This window comes from Polypterus senegalus, chromosome 13 (assembly GCF_016835505.1).
Source record: "Polypterus senegalus isolate Bchr_013 chromosome 13, ASM1683550v1, whole genome shotgun sequence".
Lineage (NCBI taxonomy): Eukaryota > Metazoa > Chordata > Cladistia > Polypteriformes > Polypteridae > Polypterus > Polypterus senegalus.
In genome coordinates, this window is record NC_053166.1 from 91,199,454 (window position 1) to 91,221,254 (window position 21,801).

Consider the following 21,801-nt stretch of genomic DNA (forward strand, 5'->3'; position numbering starts at 1 on the left):
AGATAGCGAGTGACGTCATCCATTCTGCAGTTGCTAAGTTACAAATGTAGCACCCCGAGGCATTTGTGCTAATCGCTGGAGACTTTAACCATGTGACGCTGGACAAAACATTACCTGCCTTCTCCCAGTATGTGGATTGTAACACCCGGGGAAACAGGAAACGTTAAAGACGCATACAGCGCCACCCCTCTGCCTGCGCTTGGGAAAGCAGATCATAACCTGGTTCTACTTCAGCCTCACTACAAAACAAGAGTGTATCATTCAGGAAGTGGTCACCTGAGGCAGAGCACGCTCTGAGAGACTGCTTGAGAACTACAGTCTGGGATATACTGCAGGGATCACATAGTGAGAACATTTGAAGAGGCTGTTGATTGCACAACTGATTACATAAACTTCTGTATGGGCATTGTAGTTCTATTAAGAACAGTACGCTGCTATGCTAACAACAAGCCATCAGTTACAAGTGACATCAAGGGTCTTTTGAACCAGAAGAAAAGGGCTTTTAAAGGCGGTGATCAGCATGAGCTCAAGCGCGTGCAGAAGGAACTCGAGTCCAGCTCAGGGCGGCGAAGGAGCAGTACAGGAGAAAGCTGGAGCAGAAGTTGCAGAATAACAGCATGAAGGAAGTGTGGGATGGGATGAAGATCATCACTGGCTGCAGCTCGAAGTGGGGTGCCACCATCGAGAGAGACATGGAGAGAGCAAACCAAATGAACAACTTCTTTAACAGGTTTGACCACCCTAACCCACTCTCACCTCGGAGTACTGCATCCTCCAACCATCCTTCTGCTGATACCAGCATATGAGAGATATACCCACCCACAATTACAGCAGAGCAGGTAAGCAGAGAACTGAGGAGACTTCGTGCCAGCAAAGCAGCAGGTCCAGATGGAGTATCACCACGACTGCTGAAGGCCTATGCGCAGGAACTGGGGTGTCCTCTACAGCGCATCTTCAACCTGAGCCTGGAACAGGGGAGAGTCCCGAGGCTTTGGAAAACATCTTGTATCACCCCAGTCCCAAAGGTATCACGTCCTAGTGAGCTGAATGACTTCCGGCCTGTTGCTCTGACGTCACATGTGATGAAGACCATGGAGCGGCTGCTGCTTCACCACCTGAGGCCACAAGTCCGCCACACCCTTGACCCTCTGCAGTTTGCATACCAGGAGAAGGTGGGAGCGGAGGATGCCCTCAACTATATGCTACACTGATCCCTTGCTCACTTGGACAGAGGCAGTGGTGCTGTAAGAATTATTTTTAGACTTCTCTAGCACCTTCAACACCATCCAACCTCTGCTCCTTAGAGAAAAGCTGACAGAGATGGGAGTAGATTCACACCTGGTGGCATGTATCGTGGACTATCTTACAGACAGACCTCAGTATGTGCGTCTTGGGCACTACAGGTTCTGACATTGTGGTCAGCAACACAGGAGCACAGCAGGGGACTGTACTTTCTCTGGTCCTGTTCAGCCTATATACATCAGACTTCCAATACGATTTGGAGTCCTGCCACATGCAAAAGTTAGCTGACGACACTGCTATTGTAGGCTGCATCAGGAGTGGGTAGAAGGGGGAGTATAGGAAGCTAATCAAAGACTTTGTTAAATGGTGCGACTCAAACCACTTACACCTGAACACCAGCAAGACCAAGGAACTGGTGGTGGATTTTAGGAGGCCCAGGCCTCCCATGTACCCCGTGATCATCAGAGGAGACTGTGTGCAGAGAGAACAGACCTATAAATACCTGGAAGTGCAGCTGGATGACAAAATGGACTGGACTGTCAATCAATACTGATGCTCTGTGTAAGAAAGGTCAGAGCTGACTATACTTCCTTAGAAGGCTGGCGTCCTTCAACATCTGCAATAAGATGCTGCAGATGTTCTACCAGACAGTTGTGGTGAATGCCCTCCTCTACACGGTGGTGTAGGCTCTATTGTAGGAATGAAACTGGACAGTTTGACATCTGTGGCAAAGCGATGGGCGCTAAGCAAACTCCTGTCAATCATGGAGAATTCACTGCATCCACTGAACAGTGTCATCTCCAGGCAGAGGAGTAGCTTCAGAGACAGACTGCTGTCACTGTCTTGCTCCACTGACAGACTGAGGAGATCGTTCCTCCCCCATACTATGCGACTCTTCAATTCCACCCGGGGGAGTAAATTCTAACATTATTCAAAGTTATTGTCTGCTTTTACATGCATTTTTATTACTCTTTAATTTAATATTGTTTTTTGTATCCGTATACTGCTGTTGGATTATGTGAATTTCCCCTTGGGATTAATAAAGTATCTATCTATCTATATCTATCTATCTATCTATCTATCTATCTATCTATCTATCTATATCTATCTATCTTATAAATCGTCTAAAGATATTTTTTGCTGAAAAATTAAGTATTGGCAAGTTTTATCCTTTGTATGGAAAATTTTGTATTTGGTCCCTGTGTTTCACATTGACTCAGTAGCTTATTTCCTTACTTACTTACTTACTTACTTATTTATTCCAAGTAAATTATGCTGCCTACTTATGCACTTTCTCTATAGCTGTTATGATTTCTTTGGCAGTTGCCAGCCCTTAAAGCTCTACATTCAATTAACTGATGTGGTGTCTCCATGAACAATTTACAGGGACTTCATATATCTCCCATGTTCTAGAACATACCTTTTGGTTTACTCTAAATTGTGCACCGAAAAAAACTGCTGGCCAATTTAGGAAGGCATTGTGTCTTGCTAATTACAGGCTGTGTGGTTTGGGTCCTTGCTACTAAACCATGCAAGATCATTAATAGAAAACAGACATTTGTATTGCATTATAAAATAGAACCAAAATTATTTTTCATTTTCAGAATACAGTACATTATTCATTAAAGAAACATCCATCTATACATCCTTCAAATTCCCTAGTCGCAGGAAAAGATGTAATTTCATCTGATTTGATGTAATCACCACTGTAATTTCTTATGTCATGGACTGATTTTTTTTTTTATTAATAAAGATGTTTAAAAAAATGTATGATATTATTTTAACAGTGGTGAGACATGTTTAATAAGGAGAAAAAATTATACAAGTTTCATATAAATTTAGAACATGCAGGATGAGACTATAGTTAGCTATAGTTTTTGTTTTGTAGCTTTGTATTTCTTTCAACAGCACAAATGGATGTTCTTTGAAGGGAACTCAAAATCAGCTGAAAGGATAAAACTGTTCTTACATGACTTTTTGACAAATAAAATTATCTGTAGTAACCCTTGTTGTAACAGAACATTAAATATTTATTATAGTTACCCTTCTATTTTGCATCTGCTGTATCTCGATTTATCTATATACATTTTGCAAGTAAACAAAACAGACCCTTTCTTGGTTTTGGTGACCACTTGAGGAAATCGTGCACATATCTCTTTGCTTTATGTTTGTAGTCTTCACACTATAAAAGATGCTGATGAAGAATGCAGCTCTGCATTCAGCTGCTGTTATGCATGTATAGGGCATAATAATTACAACAGTTGCATTGAGCTTCGTACAAAAGGGGAAGTGGGCATTGACAGTTTGACATACCGTTAATGATGCTAGATTGAATATCGCGTGAAGAAGCACCAGGGGGTACCGTGGAGTTGGCAGTGGCTGGAGCAGGCATTGAGTTGTTGGCAGGAGCACCAGCTGTGCAGGATTAAAATGGAGTGGGATTGGGAGTAGGATGGGGTTAGCATTAGATTGGTACATGTCAGGGTAAGGTATTCAAAGTGTTGGGGTGACAAAGAAATTAGAATGAATCAGAGATTAGATTGGGTAAGGGATTTAATGGAGTATTGCAGTTAATAATGAAGATAAGAGATTATGGAGATAATGGGTTAAACATAAAAAGTGGGAGAGAGCAATTGCATTGGATCAACAAAAACACAATGGGAGTTAAAAGATTATGGGGTAATATATGAAAGAGATCAGCCTCCCACATAGGGAGTTGGAAATGAAAGGATGAAAATTAAACAATATAAGTGCAAAAAAAGGTAGGTGGTCAGCAAAGGAGCAGGGACAGCAGGAGTATTGAGGAAGAACAGAGTTGAAAAGTCAAAGAAAAAGAAAAGAAAAGAACAATGAGTAAATTAACAGTGGAAAGACAAACACAACATCCTTGGGTGCCTCAGCTATTAGAAGCCAAATAAGAAAGTATGGCGCAAAAAAAAAAAGAAAAATGGAATGCTTAATTTCATAAGAACCTATCTTTCGATCAAAGAGAGAAACCCTGATTTAAAAAAAAAAAAAAAATTCGAAAAAAATTAGGCAATCTAACCCTTCACTGTTATTTGTTTATTCTTTCCATCCTGACTCAGACCTTTCAATTTATCTTGTTTCCCATCACAGAAGTCTGATGCATGTGCTTCCATTATTGTTACTATAGCTCTTGTCCACATAAACACATACTTATCACTCACATGTCTAAACTGAAATCACACACACACGTACAAATGTCAACAATGATATATGATTTGTTCAGTTATTAACTTATCATTTTATTGCCTTGGAGTGGCATGTAAGAGACTCCACATAATACATAAGAAATGTAGAAGGTTAGATTTTGAATACCAGTGCTGCTAAGTAACCTCCTCATTTTGAAAAACATGTTTCATAAAAAACGCTTAAATAATTACATTTCACTAAATATTTATATTTTACCTTCACAGTCAACTGTTTATTTACATGTGTAATCAAAAATGCACCAGTTCACATTTATTTAAAGAGAGTGTCAGACCCCCGTTGTTGTTATGTTATTTTTTAAACTGCAACTACATCAAAATAAAAAGAAAAAAAGTGGTCCAAAATGTGTCAGTGATTCTTGTTTCAGTGTTAAATGTAATTTCAATATAGGCAGCTTTTTTCCCTTCAATGCATTAGCCAGTACTTCAGAACTGACACCCATACTGAAATGAATAATATTCTGAAGCTTTGGTGCTATCACATTTGAGTTCCAGAAGAACATGGGATACAGAATCTGAATGGGCAAAGGCTAGTGAGGGAATTGTTGTAAAGGAGTGAGTGATTATTAATGAGAGTGGGTTAAGCCCTATTGTCACAAACCATGACAATGTAAACAATTATTCTCCTGCTAGTTTACTTTGTTTCTAATGTGACATTTTCTGTATAAAATAACTATAACATGATACAGTATATAGACAATAAAAAATATATTATAATGTACTCATGTAAAAATTACTGCAAATTATTTTCCACAGTGCATACCCAACAATAAGAAAATAAAAGGATGACCTGAACATATTTAGTTTGACAATATTTTAAATTTTTAGAATCTCCTGTAGACAGAAGTGCAAAAACACAGTGCATTTTATATAAGCTATCAAAAAACAAACAAATATTCACACACTTTTATTAGTTACAAGGTCACCTGTGGTAAGATTCCTTGAACACCATTGCATAACAGGGCAAATGGCTTAAACCTATTAAAATATTTTTTTCTACAAGTTAAAATCTGACAAGTTAGAAAATGTATTCATGTATAACTTTAAGGTGCATTGAGGGACTTTTGTTATTTGCCTTGAAAGCTGGTGCATTTTAATTTAGTTTATTTAACAATCATCACATTTTGTTTATTATATACTTGTAACAATGGGTCATTTTAAAAATAATATATATAACAGAATGCAATTACATGTATTAGTATACTGTAGTTCATAAAATGTGTTTATGAAAAGTGCTTTAAAAGATATAATTTAAAAGGAGCCTTAATAGGTTTGTGTTGATGTCAAAATTGTTTTTGTACTATTGTTAGTCATTGGCTGTGTATGGTTTATGACTAATTATAGTTCAAAATTCTTAAATATAAATGTTTTGAAAGAACTTCCGATGGAGAGTGAAAATCCATGTTGAAGACTCCACCTAAAACTGATGACTACAACAGATAATGATGGATATCTGGTCATTGTGGCAATATATTACAGTGTCAGAAAAATAATGAATCATTATAATGGACAGGTAACATAGCCTTGTGATTTTTGTATAGGTATCAAAATATTTGTATGTGTTTATTTAGTCTAATCATATGGAGCAACGCTAACATAAAACCTTCCCTCTTCTATTAATTTCAAGATAAGTTACTTTTTTCTTTTGTTTCTTTTATAGTTAACTTACCTTAAGCAGCTAATTATGTGAGCTTGTGTGACAGAGGTTTGCTTAAACCTCTGCCACAGCTTTTACAGCCAGCATCAGGCATCAGCTGCTGCAGTACATGCGTCTGTGGGAATTTCGCTAACTTGTATTGGGATCTGTTTTACTGTCAGAAGCGGCTATTAAACAAGTAAAAGGAAAATATGGGAAAAATACAAGTTGAAGTAACTTGTCTTAAGGTAAATTTGAACTAGTACATAACTGACATTGTACAGAATGTTTCTCCATTTTATGATTGATAGTTCTGAAAATTCACCAATGTTTTTTAACAAGGAGTTTTTAAAATTTCAATAATTTGTACAACATGCTCTATTCAAGGTACCTAAATAAAAATTGAACTTGCGTGGTAAATTGCCTTGAAGAATAAGCATACCAAATTTAAACAATCAGTTCACTGGGAACAGAGTTGTTTCATGTAAGCCGACAGACAGACAGAGTCCCTTTTGTATAAAGAAATCTATTAAAGGGCAACATCTTTCAACTATCAAGTCTATAGTTACCCTTTCCTTTTTTGTGGAAAAGCCCCCACACTTACATTTTTTGATGCAGTACTCATACACTTCACTTACTTGAGAGTTTTTCAAGCTTAACAATTACATCTTGCCTGAAGAAGGGACCTTAGTTGCCTCAAAAGCTTGCATATTGTAATCTTTTTAGTTAGTCAATAATAGGTGTCATTTTGCTTGACTTTTCTCAAGCTTAACAAGTAAGCAGTACAAGAAATGGGACTCTTAAGCACCTGGAGGAATGCAGTAACTGGAAATTTTTGTTTGAAGTCCTTTTGTTAACAGAATAGAGAGCTCTAGCATGTGAGTATATTTGGCCTAAGTATAATCTAGCCTTTTGAATGGCTAATTCCTATTGGTCAGGACAGTATTTGTCTTCCCACAACCATGTCAAAGTGGAAAAGCTTGCTAAAGTAGCAAATTTACATATATTGTTTTCTTTTCAACTGGCCACTACAGCTCTTAAATCTATTTTCAGTTCTGCTAATGATAACAAGAGACTTCTTTTAAAATAATGGAATGAAAAGTAAAATATCTTATTTTATTACTGATAGCACAGCACATGACACAACCAACTGAACGGAGCTTGAAAAAAGCTTGTGATTATTAATAGACATCTTTAAAAAAAAATCTTGTAATGTTACTAGTTGAGAAAATTGAGAAATTACTGAAATATTGCATCAAAAGATACCTCCAATATAGTCATTAAATGTAAGTAAATAACATTATTATAGTAAGTGTTTAATGTTTTCTAGGAACATTTTCTGCTTTTTCACCACAAGCACATGAAATAAGAAAAGGTTTCTTGGAATAATCCTGCCTGTGTCTTATGCATTTGCTATCATGAGTTCAGTGGTGAAACAAATTATGTGAACTGCTCAGAATTCAGTAGAAAGCCAAAATGTGAGGTTTGCTTTGAACTATCCACTGAAATTGCTTTTCGCTTTAATTCTAACATGTTCTTTTAAAATTTAGAAACTGTTTGCATGGATTGAGACATGTTGATTGAGCTTACTGCTAGTGTTACCATACTACATACTTCTTTCAGGACCTCTTATAACATTGCAAGATGCTGAGAAATTAGTTCACGCTTTTATTTTCAGTCGGCTAGATTACCGTAATGCACTCCTCAGGACTACCCAAAAAATACATCAATCGATTGCAATTAGTGCAGAATGCAGCTGCTAGAATCCTAACTAGGAAAAGAAAAGCCGAGCACATTTCTCCAGTTTTGATGTTACTACGCTGGTTACCTGTGTTATTCAGAATTGACTTTAAAATACTTCTTATGGTTTACAAAGCTTTAAATAATCCCGCTCCATCTTATACAGTGCATCCGGAAAGTATTCACAGCGCATCACTTTTTCCACATTTTGTTATGTTACAGCCTTATTCCAAAATGGATTAAATTCATTTTTTTCCTCAGAATTCTACACACAACACCCCAAAATGACAATGTGAAAAAAGTTTACTTGAGATTTTTGCAAATTTATTAAAAATAAAAAAAACAGAGAAATCACATATGCATAAGTATTCACAGCCTTAGCTCAATACTTTGTCGATGCACCTTTGGCAACAATTACAGCCTCAGATCTTGATATCCTGACTAGTCTCCCAGTTCCTGCCACTGAAAAACATCCCACAGCATGATGCTGCCACCACCATGCTTCACTGTAGGGATAGTATTGGCCTGGTGATGACCGGTGCCTGGTTTCTTCCAAACGTGATGCCTGGCATTCACACCAAAGAGATCAATGTTTGTCTCATCAGACCAGAGAATTTTGTTTGTCATGGTCTGAGAGTCCTTCAGGTGCCTTTTGGCAAACTCAGGGCGGGCTGCCATGTGCCTTTTACTAAGGAGTGGCTTCCGTCTGGCCACTCTACCATACAGGCCTGATCGGTGGATTGCTGCAGAGTTGGTTGTACTTCTGGAAGGTTCTCCTCTCTCCACAGATGACCTCTGGAGCATCGGGTTTTTGGTCACCTCCCTGACTAAGGCCCTTCTCCCCCGATCACTCAGTTTAGATGGCCGGCCAGCTCTAGGAAGAGTCCTGGTGGTTTCGAACTTCTTCCTCTTACGGATGATGGAGGCCACTGTGCTCATTGGGACTTTCAAAGCAGCAGAAATTTTTCTGTAACCTTCCCCAGATTTGTGCCTCGAGACAATCCTGTCTCAGAGGTCTACAGAAAATTCCTTTGACTTCATGCTTGGTTTGTGCTCTGACATGAACTGTCAACTGTGGGACCTTATATAGACAGGTGTGTGCCTTTCCAAATCATGTCCAATCAACTGAATTTACCACAGGTGGACTCCAATTAAGCTGCAGAAACATCTCAAGGATGATCAGGGGAAACAGGATGCACCTGAGCTCAGTTTGGAGCTTCATGGCAAAGGCTGTGAATACTTATGTACATATGATTTCTCAGTTTTTTTATTTTTAATAAATTTGCAAAACCTCAAGTAAACTTTTTTCATGTTGTCATTATGGGGTGTTGTGTGTAGAATTCTGAGGAAAAAAATGAGTTTAATCCATTTTGGAATAAGGCTGTAACATAACAAAATGTGGAAAAAGTGATGCACTGTGAATACTTTCCGGATGCACTGTATTTCAGAATGTCTAACAACTTATATTCCAAATCGTAACCTTAGATCTTCAAATGATTGCTTAGAATTCCAAGAGCTAAACTTAAAAGAAGTGATGAGTCGGCCCTCTGCTGTTATACACCTAAAATCTGGAATAGCCTGCCAATAGGAATTCACCAGGCTAATACAGTGAAGCACTTTAAAAAACTGCTAAAAACACATTACTTTAACATGGCTTTCCCATAACTTCATTTTAGTTTAATCCTGATGCTCTGTATATTCAATTAATTATCAATACTATTCATGGTGGTTCCAAAATCCGTACTAAACCCTACTCTCTTTTCTGTTGTTTTTCCGGTTTTCTGTTGTGGCGATCTACGCCACCACCACCTAATCAAAGTACTGTGATGTCCTACATTGATGAATTTAAGGCCAGAAGTCCATGTGACCGTCATCATCAAGTCCTTCCATGAGAACCCTGAATACAATGAGGACTGATTGAGGTCATTTATGTTAGGTAAAATACCTAGAGGGGGCTGGGCGGTCTCATGGCCAGGAACCCCTGCAGATTTTTTTTTTCCTGTCCTCCCTGGCCATCGGTCCTTACTTTTATTCTATGTTAATTAGTGTTCTCTTATTTTAATTCTTACTTTGTCTTTTTTTTTCTTTCTTCATCATGTAAAGCACTTTGAGCTACATTATTTGCATGAAAATGTGCTATATAAATAAAGGTGCTTGTTGTTGTTGTTGTTGTTATTGTTGTCAGCTTTTTGGACAGAAAATGAGTATAACTGCAACAGGGGCTTATAGACTGCATACATTTTACTTGAAAATGACAGAATACAGGCAATGACAACATTTACAAGGCAGACAAAAGTAAAAAATCACAAATGACTAGTTTCCTGTTCAATTACTTAATTTCTTTTACGCTAGTTAATCCAACATTTTTACTGTTGTAATGTGCACACCCCACATTTTGGTCGACGCTTTAGCTACCTACAAGTGTTTTCGCTTATCCCATGGTTGCTGGACTTAGTCCAAGGGGACCACTGTTGCTGCATTTTTTGGTTTTAGCATTTTACCAACAGGGCTCATTGGCCAAGTTTTGCCCACATAGTGACAGTTAAAGATCATACACTTGTGGAAATGCTGATATCACACTATTCTGTATTTTCATCCCACTGGCATATTTATTAGAAAGAGCAACTAAAATAATCAAAGCATTGTAGTACCAAAAATTAAAAAATCTTATGGCTCCATCTGTTCAAATTCAAACAAGCCTATCCAGTTGAGTCTCCAGTCCTGGCACTATTTAGTTTTCCAGTAAATCATAAGTCAAAGATTAGGGAAATATATTCGGAAGTAATCAGTCACAAGTTAGAAGCAAATCCTGGACAGACAACCACTCATCATATTCAGACAGTTTAGATCTGGCAAATAATTTATTGTGTTATATCAGCAATTAAATTGAGTATTTGGAGAAATGCTTGCATGGGAACCAAGATAACTACACATTTTGAGTTACTGGAACAGGCGTTGAACCAAAGAGTATTGGGAAATGGTCATAACCTTAACCTTAGCATAACCTTGTGTTTGCATTGTGGTGCCATGCTTACTTTAATGAATTCACTCAATGTATCTACATTTGACAAGCACATTCTTCACTTAATTTCAAAAACACTCCTTGACAAACATGTGGAAATGAGGTTACTTGTTTGAAGACAATTTATATTGATAAAATGAAGAAAAGTTCATGCAGTAAAGTATATGTAAGACAGAACAACTGAAAGTGGGTGTTGAATGGGGGAATATGAGGCTTGTCCACATTCTTTTGCACAAAATGATGTGCTGAGCAGCAAGTGCATAGCCTTTCAAAAAACTTGGTCTTCCTTTGACTGCATGACAAAAGGGTTTCAGACATGCTGCATAAATCCAATTTTTAAATATATAGGGTGATCCAGATCTAATTATGCCACTTTTAATGCAATGCAGGAAAAAAATACAAGACAAAAGAATTGCTGTTTGAATGACAACATCTCCCAGCCATTTTGGAATGCAGGGCAGGTGCTGCCATCTATCGGCAACAAAAATATTTTTTGTGAATTCTCTATGTAATAAAGTTAATAAGTTATAGCATAATGAAAATTACATAATTAGATCTGGACCACCCTGTAGTATTGAGAATTCAGTTTGACACCATTCATCAATATTTTAAACTTATTCCTAGTACACATGGGAAATATTAGTTACTCTAGTGTCAACAAGCTTATTATTTGCAATTCATTTTTTTCCTTTTATCCAGACAATAATAGCAGGTAATTATTGAGAATCTTAACAGAAAAATGTACAGAGTGAATAAATATCTGAGAATTGACCATTGTGACAGCAATTTGCAGTCTTAGTCTAATTAAGCACAATGTTGCTTTTAACAGTAAAAATGGGTTCTACTTAATACATTGGTTGCCATAAAAGTTTAACATAAATGAGTTTGAGATATTCATGGAGACATTAAACACTTTTTTCAAAATCAACTTGTTGATGTAGCCTACTAATAGTAAAATAAAAACTTGAAGATCATTGTTTCTCACGAAAATTTTGAATTGCACTTTAAGGGTTTTACTAATTGCAGTTCGTACAAAAGAGGAAGGGAGATCATTTTCAGTATTTTCCATCTTAGACAGTAGTACCCAATAGAATGCTGACTCCAAAAGGTAAGATTGTTTCTAAGTGTACTTCATCCCTATCTCAAGGCCTTTTATACCGTATTAGTAGTTCTGAATGTACAAAGTGCTATTGGATTAGCAATGTTATTGCTAGATATAATGGGAAGATATTAGAAACATGAGAACAGAAAGGCAGCATGAAACACAGAGTTTAATGATTCACATAAAATGTACATTCACATTCCCAGATTAGAAGTAATTCAGAAATGGACCACCATTATCCAGTAATTACTAAAAGTACCACTACCATCTGAAACAATGCTATGTAAGGTTTAATATTTATAGATATTCAACAAAGCAGCAGTTCAATTTCTGAATTTACAGTTTTGAAAGGGATACATCAGGTTTGGGTATCTCTTATTTATAGACCTTTGCATTATTTATTTTACTTAAATGTGTTTCATTTTTTTGTCTTATTTTTTACTTTTACTTAATGACTTTAACTTAATCTCAATACAAAATTGTGAATAGTTGGTTATTTTTACTAAAGTGCCAACACTTTCTGGTTTACTAGCATAATGGTGTGGTTTCAAACATATATGGTATGTAGGTATACCCCTCTAAAGCTTACCTCAACAAATGGCATGGGCTTATGAAGTAGGATGAAAGGTATGTTAAAAATAAAAATGTGAAAGCACAATAACATGACTTACGATTTAAAGGTTTAGTGATATAATTCTTCATAGTTTACCCTTATAGACAGTAAGAAGTATTATACTTTAGTCTACCCCTATAGACACTAAGAAGTATTATACTTTGTAGTAGCACTGCAATCTTCTGATAATTCCAATATTTGTCAGTAAGAGCTATAGATAACTTTCAGATACCTTTCATGTCTTTTCCAGTAACTAGAGAGTTTGGCTGAGATACATATACAGTTATAGTCAATTTTATATGATTTTCAGGGTGCAAATCATCTACGAGGATAAGCCTAATTTCAAGAAAAGCAAGTCAATGTTTGTTATGTTGGTGCTATACTTCATTGGATTCATGATAAAAGACCCACTAACTATATTTTGTAAGAATCCATCTTTTCCCTGAAGGGAGTTTCTTTTTTTGTTACATGTTTTAACAACCTTTTTGCTTTTGTCTAATTATGGTTATTGATACACAAAATTAAAACTAACAGAAAAAAAAATTTTGGAAACTGGGATTAATGAAAACATTTCAGGGATGGTTTTAAGGAAAAAAAATATTTCTAGAATTGTACATTAGTTTCAATGCCATGGGGTGAGATATAATTTACTAGTTTTTTTTTCTTAAATGGTATAAAAAAAACAATTAACAAACTAAAGTATCAGTAATAAGAATGAAAAAAAAAACAGTTACAAAATATTGTATTATTAATAATTCATCTAGTTTTATATTTGATCCTTTACCTTTTTTATCTTTCTTTTCCTCCTCTCCCTCTCCAGCTCCCAGTAAAGTGAAGATAATTCCTGTTTGGGAGTTGACACCCACAGCAGTCACCAGCATTCTGCCAGAGCCTTCCATGACATGAGTACCTGTAAAATTAACCAAATATCATTGGTAAAGCATACATTTTATAGGGAATCATTTATTTCCCAGTAGCCTAAAGACACACTGTATTTAACTAGCCACGTCATTTTGTCAGTCTATTAGTCCATCTAGTACAGTCGTGGCCTAAAGTTTTGAGAATGACACAAGTATTGTTTTTCACAAAGTTTGCTGCTTCAGTGTTTTTAGATATTTTTGTAAAATGCTTCTATGGTATGCTGAAGTATAATCACAAGCATTTCACAAGTTTCAAAGGTTTTTATTGACAATTACATTAATTTATACAAAGAGTCAATATTTGCACTGTTGGCCCTTGTTTTTCAGACCTCTGCAATTTGCCCTGCCATGCTGTCAATCAACTTCTGGGCCAAATCCTGACTGATGGCAGCCCATTCTTGCATAATCAATGATTGGAATTCGATGTTTTGATCTCTGAGCCACTTAGTTATCACTTTGGCATTATGGCATGGTGCTCTATCATGCTGGAAAAGGCATTGTTCATCAAGAAACTGTTCTTGGATGGTTCGGAGAAGATATTAAGACATTACACACTAATATTTTTATTTATTACCAATGATTATGGTAGCACTGTATAAAGTCTTTCCATTACCAATTTCATACACATTTAGATATCCATCTGACCTTTGTAGAAATTATGTTATCTGTACGTAGAGTTTAGAAACTGATCAAATCACAGTAAAAAATAAAAAATAAACAACTCTAATTCTTTTGTTATGAAGTACTATGCTGTACCGGTTTGATGTCTTTCCAATGTAAAAAACATTTTTGAACACAGATTATTGTCAGATCTCTGCATAACATATTGCATGAGTATAACAGTGTGGCACATGACATAAACACCGTTCCCACATATTTCAGAATATGATCTTGTCAAAACAAGTGTGAGGGAATAAGAGGCCCTTTTGTGGTCAGCAGAAAATTCTACCACTGTAAATGTGGGGCATTCATAAGCCTAGAATAGATATGCAGGACAGAATGGTTGTTCATGTTCCCCAGACCACAAAAAGGCATTATGTTTAGTACCATAAGCATACTGTAGAACACAGTCAATATATTCCTTTTCAGTACATCTTGATTGTGAGAGGAAGAGACAGGTAAACTTAGCGCCACCAGGGGGGAGTTCTATCTATGTGGCAGTAATGATTTTTGATGTCTGCTGAGGTTCCAGAATTTCCCACTAGGTACCCAGAAGGGGTCATGGGACCAATTTTCTCCAGTCCTTCATGTACTAAAAGCACTGCTTTAGTACAAGCAAAATGTGAAGAATTATTATTATTATTATTAATTCTTAGTATACTCTAGGGTTAGAATGCGGTACTGAACAAGAGATTTGCTGCTTGGAAGGAGGGATATGATAGAGAAGTGGAGACAGGTGTTTACTGAGGTGAGCAGAAAATTATAGTACCTGTAGTTATGGGAAAGCCTGCAGGGCAGAGGCTTGGGTCATTTTCTACTGTGAAATTACCCTATTCAGTTTAAGCTTTCCTTTATGTAATAAACACTTTTATTAGTTAGCATTATGGCATTGTGTGTCTGTGTATGAATTCAATGTTTGATCCTTAGCATCCAATAGTCCACACATAAAAACAACTTTGAAACTACAGTAATATAAACTACTCAAAAAAATTAAAGGAACACTTTGAAAACACATCAGATCTCAATGGGAAAAAGAAATCCTCCTGGATATCTATACTGATATAGACTGGGTAATGTGTTAGGAACGAAAGGATGCCACATCGTTTGATGGAAATGAAAATGATCAACCTACAGAGCCCTGAATTCAAAGACGCCCCAAAAATCAGAGTGAAAAAATTATGTGGCAGGCTAGTCCATTTTGCCAAAATTTAATTGCAGCAACTCAAAATTGTACGCAGCACTTTGTATGGCCTCTGTGTTCTTGTATACATGCCTGACAACATCGGTGCATGCTTCTAATGAGATGACAGATGGTGTTGTGGGGGATCTCCTACCAGATCTGGACCAGGGCAGAGGTGTTCTATTGGATTTAGGCCAGGAAAGTCTGGTGGCCAGTCAATGGTATCAATTCCTTCATCCTCCAGGAACTGCCTGCATACTCTCACCACATGAGGCCAGGAATTGTCGTGCACCAGGAGCCACTGTACCAGCATAGGGTCTGACAATGGGTCCAAGGATTTCATTCTGATACCTAATGGCAGCCAAGGTGCCTTTGTCAAGCCTGTAGCGGTCTGTGTGACCCTCCATGGATATGCCTCCCCAGACAATCATTAACCCACCACCAAAGTGCTCATGCTGAATGATGTTACAGGCAGCATAATGTTCTCCATGGCTTCTCCAGACCCTTTCACTTCTGTCACGTGCTCAGGGTGAACCTGCTCTCATCTGTAAAAAGCACAGGGCACCAGTGGTGCATCTGCCAATTCTGGTATTCTATGGCGAATGCCAATCGAGCTGCATCCTACTGGGCAGTGAGCTCAGGGCCCATTAGAGGACATGGGGCCCTTGGGTTACCCTCATGAAGTCTTTATGGTTGTTTGGTCAGAGACATTCACACCAGTGGCCTGCTGGAGGTCATTTTGTAGGGCTCTGGCAGTGCTCATCCTGTTCCTCCTTGCCCAAAGGAGCAGATACTGGTCCTGCTGATGGGTTATGGACCTTCTATGGCCCTCTCCAGCTCTCCTAGAGTAACTTGAGACTGTGCAGGGAGACACAGCAAACCTTCTGGCAATGACACGTATTGATGTGCCATCCTGGAGAAGTTGGACTACCTGTGCAACCTCTTTAGGGTCCAGGTATCGCCTCATGCTACCAGTAGTGACACTGACTGTAGCCAAATGCAAAACTAGTGAAGAAACAGTAAGAAAAGATGAGGAGGGAAAAATGTCAGTGGCCTCCACCTGTTAAACCATTCCTGTTTTGGGGTCATCTCATTGTTGCCCCTCTAGTGCATCTCTTGTTAATTTCATTAACACCACAGCAGCTGAAACTGATTAACAACCCCCTCTGCTACTTAACTGACCAGATTAATATCCCAGAAGTTTCATTGACTTTATGCTATACTCTGATTAAAAAGTGTTCCTTTAATTCTTTTGAGCAGTATATTTCTAAAAGGTCAAAGGGTATTAAAGAGAAGCCAAAAGGCAAATTGTTTTTTTTTTTTTGTTTAGTAGCTGTTCTGCAATAGGGCCACAGAGCAAGCCTTCTGTTAGCTTATTTGAGTCCACTTGAAGTACACAGTTAATTAGCAACCTGCTGCAGCTACTCTGTAAACAGAAAGTAATAAGAACAGAGTATAAGAGTTTGATCTTACATTATATTGATTTATACTTGAAGTGTGTTTATTAAAATTGTATGATGACTTTCCTGTTAACTTTTTTATTTGAAAAATCCATACAAAAAACGTTGATCCATTACCTTTCTTTATAAGTGCAGTATTTTTCAAATCAACATTATATCTTAACCATGGTATATACAGTATTAATTTTCCACTTTAAATTGTGTTTTAAAGTTTAGCATTTTTATACATTTTAAAAAATAATATAGCTTTCTCTTGTGCTTTGTTATAGAGTTAAAGGACCAGGGTCCATCGAGAATACAAAAGCCTTTTAAACATACCAAAAACATTCACTTTGAAGCAGCAAAGGTTTCAATATAAGGCAACATGTCTTCAGTGTTTCTGGGTACATGTAAGTAAACTGGAAATAATACATTTTGCCACAGATTCTTAATACTATTTTCTTGATGTATGGAAATGCTGTGTTTCTTGCTCACTCCTCTGCTCGCAGTGCGCATCATGGGTGGTGTTTTGACCAATATTCACCAAATTACAGAAACTCTAGGCTACATATTAAACTAGTTGTGTCTCTGCAATTCTGTTTGTTCAATAGTTATGTTTAACCTTGACTTGTAACAAAAGACAGTCACTTATTTTCATGCTGCACTCTGGTGTCCTTTACCTATATTATAAGCACAAGAGCACACTAGGTATTTTTTAGTTTTATAAAAATGTTTCATTTTAGAACACCTGCAGTGGGTTGGCACCCTGCCCGGGATTTGTTCCTGCCTTGCGCCCTGTGCTGGCTGGGATTGGCTCCAGCAGACCCCCGTGACCCTGTGTTAGGATATAGCGGGTTGGATAATGACTGACTGACTGACTGACTTTAGAACACAATTTCATGTTGCAAAGTAATATATGCCATGCTTGTGAATGATTAATAAAGATGGATGACCTAAATAGTGTGAGAGTCTCTTTAAGAGATTAAGTCACCCACCTGTATAAATTCATCCAGAAAGCAGTCTCAAGGCAGGTGTGCGAGGAGAGTAACGTTGAACTGCGTGTTCTCAGTAAGGAAGTGAAATCCGTGCCTTAACTGTTTGGTGTTATGGTAGGATTTTATTATTTTTAAAGGGTTTCGTATGGGGAATTTTAAGCATTTATTTTGTATAGTTGTATACTAAGAGTCAAGATGTTGTAACTAATTGTAAATTTTATTTTGTTTTTTTTTAGATACAAGGGGGCTTGTCACATTTTTTCTTTACTCTTTTCACAATGTACTGTTAGATTGACTTGCTTTGTATTATTGTCACACTGTTTGTTTATAGATTTTTTTTATTTATTATTTCACTAGTGTTTTTGGTTTGTGGGGCTTTCATGCATGTTATGAAGTTCATTTGTATTCATACAAGCCTTGATGAGGTTTATTGTATCTAGATACTTGTTGTTTGTAATAAAAGTTATGACTCTATAGGTCATGAGCATTTGTTTTAAATGCCGGATATGTGCTACAGAAATTTGGCATAGTTGGTAGCCTTGTTGAAGAATACAGGTGAATTTAAATTTTTGTGCAAGTCAGGGTTGGTAGTTAAAAAAAAAAATGTGACAAGCACTAAAGAGTCATCTGGGGAGTGCTTGAAGATTTCGAGTAGCACTCTTGGACAGCAGACGCAGTGTTTTGCAATGGAGGACCTGAAGCAACAACTCCAGCTGTTAATTGAAAGACTGGCAAAAGAGAAAATTGAAAAGGATGCTTTGCTGCAAGAAAATGAAAGACTGTCAGGTTTGGCTGAGGGTGGTTCCATAGAACCTGGTAAAGAGAAAGTGGTTTATGTTCAAAAAGAGAAGAAATGTGGGAAATCTTCTGGACAATCTGGTCCCAGTGCTATATCACTGTATGAATGAAGGGATGAAATTGAAAATATTATGAACGCTCATCGAATGACCCCATTAGAACAAGCAGATTTTGTTTATGAACATTTAGGACAGGCACAGGAGGAGATAAAATATTGCTCTATTGCTGAGTGTAATAACCCACGGAAAATTTTTGAAATATTGCAAAATGTTTTTGGGGGATCACATTCCTTTGCAAAGTTACAGAAATGTTTTTTAGACAAATGGAGGGTGAATCATTAAAAGAATATTCGTAGGTGTTAATGTCATTGTTAGAGGCGGTAATCCAATGTAAACCGGGGGGTGTGGTTGATAAAGATGCTGTGCAAAGGGATCAGTTTGCGGAAAATGTATATGATAATGCCCTACGCCGGGAGCTTAAATGATTCGTACATCATAAACCAGATATTTCTTTTTTTGATATACAAGCAGAGGCTATTCATTGGGCAGAAGAAGGGGAGAGGGGCTCTCATGGGAATAGTTTTTCTTGTACTGGAAAGGAGTATTTAGATTACCATTCTGTAAGAGTAAAATCAGAAAAAACTGTTTTAAGTGAAGTAGTTGAAATGGTGAAAGCAAAGCAAGAACAGTTATAACACAGATGACAGAATTGCAACAGAGAATAGGACACCCTTATAAATCTAGGAGGTGGCGTCAACCTGTGTATGATGTAAATGGTTTACCTATTTGTTTTAAATGTAAGCAAAGTGGGCATCTTGCCTGTAACTGCAGGAAGAACACGCCAGCTATAGTACAAGAAGTGAACAATCAGGATATGGCGACAGGTTACTGTTACCAGTTACAAGGTACTGGAAAACTAACCCTTCATGTTGTTCAGAGCCATTCAATAGGAGGTGGTCAGCCAGGCTCAGCCCAAGTGAATAAGGGTCAGACTAAATTGTGGAGCCAGTTAGTTGGACAGAGTCCTATAGTGACTGTAGTAATGGAAGGGGTACCTGTACAATGTCTCCTGGATACGGCATCTATGGTAACCAGTATGTTCCAGTTTTAAATTTGGGCAAAGAGGATGTGTGGTTGTCACCTCAAATGTGGCTAGCAAGGTTGAGCGGAGCGGAAGTAGTCCCTTGTGAAACAGAGGTAGCCTTTTGGACGGAGGAAGAAGAGGGAAAAACTGTGGTTAATGTGAGTCAAGTACAGGTGGAAGAAGGTAGGCACTAAAGATATGGTGATAAATGCCTCTTTTCCAGGGCTTGATAAGGGTCAGGTGTAAAAGGTTAAAGGGATGTTGGAAAAACATGCATCTGTGTTTTCCACTAGTGACCATGATTTGGGATATACTGAGGTAATTCAGCATGAGATTCCCATTATTGATGAAGTTCCTGTTTGTGAATGAAATCATTAGACTTCCACCTAATCAATATGAAGAGGTTAAGCCCCATATTCGACAGTCGTTAGAACAGAAGGTGGTTATAGAGTTTCAGCCCCTTGTTCATCCCCAATTGTGGTGATTCGAAAGAAGGATGGTTCCCTCAGAATGTGTGTGGATTACAGACAGCTGAATGCAAAGACAAGCAAGGATGCCTAACCACTCCCCTGGATTGAAGAATCTTTGGATGCTTTAAATGGTGCTCATTGGTTTTTCTACCATAGACCCTGCAAGTGTCTAGCTAGCATCTGCCGAAAAGGATAGACCCAAAACTGCATTTTGTACACCTTTTGGCTTGTTTGAGTTTAATAGAATGCCATTTGGACTTTTCAATGCCTTGAGCACATTCCAATGGTTGATGGAGAGGATCTTGGGGGATGAGCAATTTCAATCATTATTGCTGTACTTGGATGATGTGGTTGTCTTTTCTGCCATGGTTGAGGAACATATACAGAGACTAGACCATGTATTTGGGCGCCTTAAAGAATTTGGCTTAAAAGTAAACTCTAGTAAATGCTCTCTTTTTAAGAATGAAGAAAAGTATTTGGGGCATGTTATTTCTAAAGATGAGGCAAAAACTGACCCTGAGAAAATACAAGCTGTCGCTAGCTCGAGACGCCCAACAAATACTGCAGAACTGAGATCGTTTTTTTTATGGTTTGCAAGTTAGATTTGTAGATGGGTTGCACAAATTGTAGCCCCTCTGCATCACCTTGCTGCAGAAGGGGCTGGTAAGAAAAGAAAAATGGTTAGGTCATCTTCACAGGTCCTATTGCTGAAATTGTGGGATGAGGACTGCAAAATTGGCTTTAACGAATTGAAAGCAAAGTTAATCTCTTCCCCAGTGTTTGCATATGTAAATTTCAATGAAGCATTTGTTTTAGAGATAGATGCCAGTCACCATGGGTTGGGAGCAGTTCTGTCACAGGACCAGAAGGTCAGAGAAGACCAATTGCATATGCAAGTAGAGGACTGTGGCCAACAGAGAAGAACATGCAAAATTATAGTGCTATGAAGCTGGAATTTCTTGTCCTGAAATGGGCAGTAACTGAAAAGATTCGAGATTATTTTTTGGGAAGGAAATTTGCAGTCTTTTCAGATAACAATCCTTTGAGTTATTTGCAGACAGCTAAGTTTGGGGCAGTGGAGCAAAGATAGGCTTCTCAGTTGGTCCTATTTGATTTTGATATTGCAAAACCAGATATTGTTGCCCAAGAGTTTGCAGGAAGATATACTTATCCAATTGCATAACAACCACAGTCATTTTGGAATTGAGAGAACCTTTCAGTTGGTACAAGAACAGTGTTTTTGGCCAAAGATGTTCCAAGATATTGAAGCATGGTGTAAAACCTGTAAGTGATGTTTAATAGCAAAGGATGTGCAACCCAAGGTTAAAACTGCAGTGGGTAGTTTGAGAGCACGTAAGCCCTTGGAAGTTGTCGCCATGGATTTTACTGTGCTTGAACTGTCACAAGATGGAATTGAAAATGTCTTGATTATTACAGATGTGTTGTCAAAGTTCTCTATTGCAGTGCCAACAAGAGATCAGAGAGCAATAACAGTGGCCAGTGCTTTAATAAAGGAATGGATCTTTATGTATGGTATCCCAGAAAGAATTCCTTCTAATCAGGGACGATGTTTTGAAGCACAAGATGTTTCTTCACTGTGTGCCTTGTATGGTATGAAGAAGAGCAGGACCACACCATACCACCCACAGGAAAATGGACACAGTGAAAGGT

General features: G+C 37.6%; 1 protein-coding gene across 11 annotated transcripts in view; it reads right to left on the minus strand.

Annotated features, from left to right (window-relative positions):
* The window catches only part of atp2b3b (ATPase plasma membrane Ca2+ transporting 3b), a 577,105-nt gene that overhangs the window by 207,363 nt on the left and 347,941 nt on the right, over positions 1-21,801 (minus strand). For 6 of the 11 annotated variants that reach the window (XM_039774297.1, XM_039774300.1, XM_039774299.1 and 3 more), the window contains exon 6: positions 13,370-13,495. In XM_039774297.1, the coding sequence (XP_039630231.1) occupies positions 13,370-13,495 (126 nt within the window). Of the gene's footprint in view, positions 1-3,555; positions 3,658-13,369; positions 13,496-21,801 lie in introns of all 11 variants that reach the window. The other 5 variants (XM_039774295.1, XM_039774293.1, XM_039774294.1 and 2 more) reach the window with 1 other exon arrangement.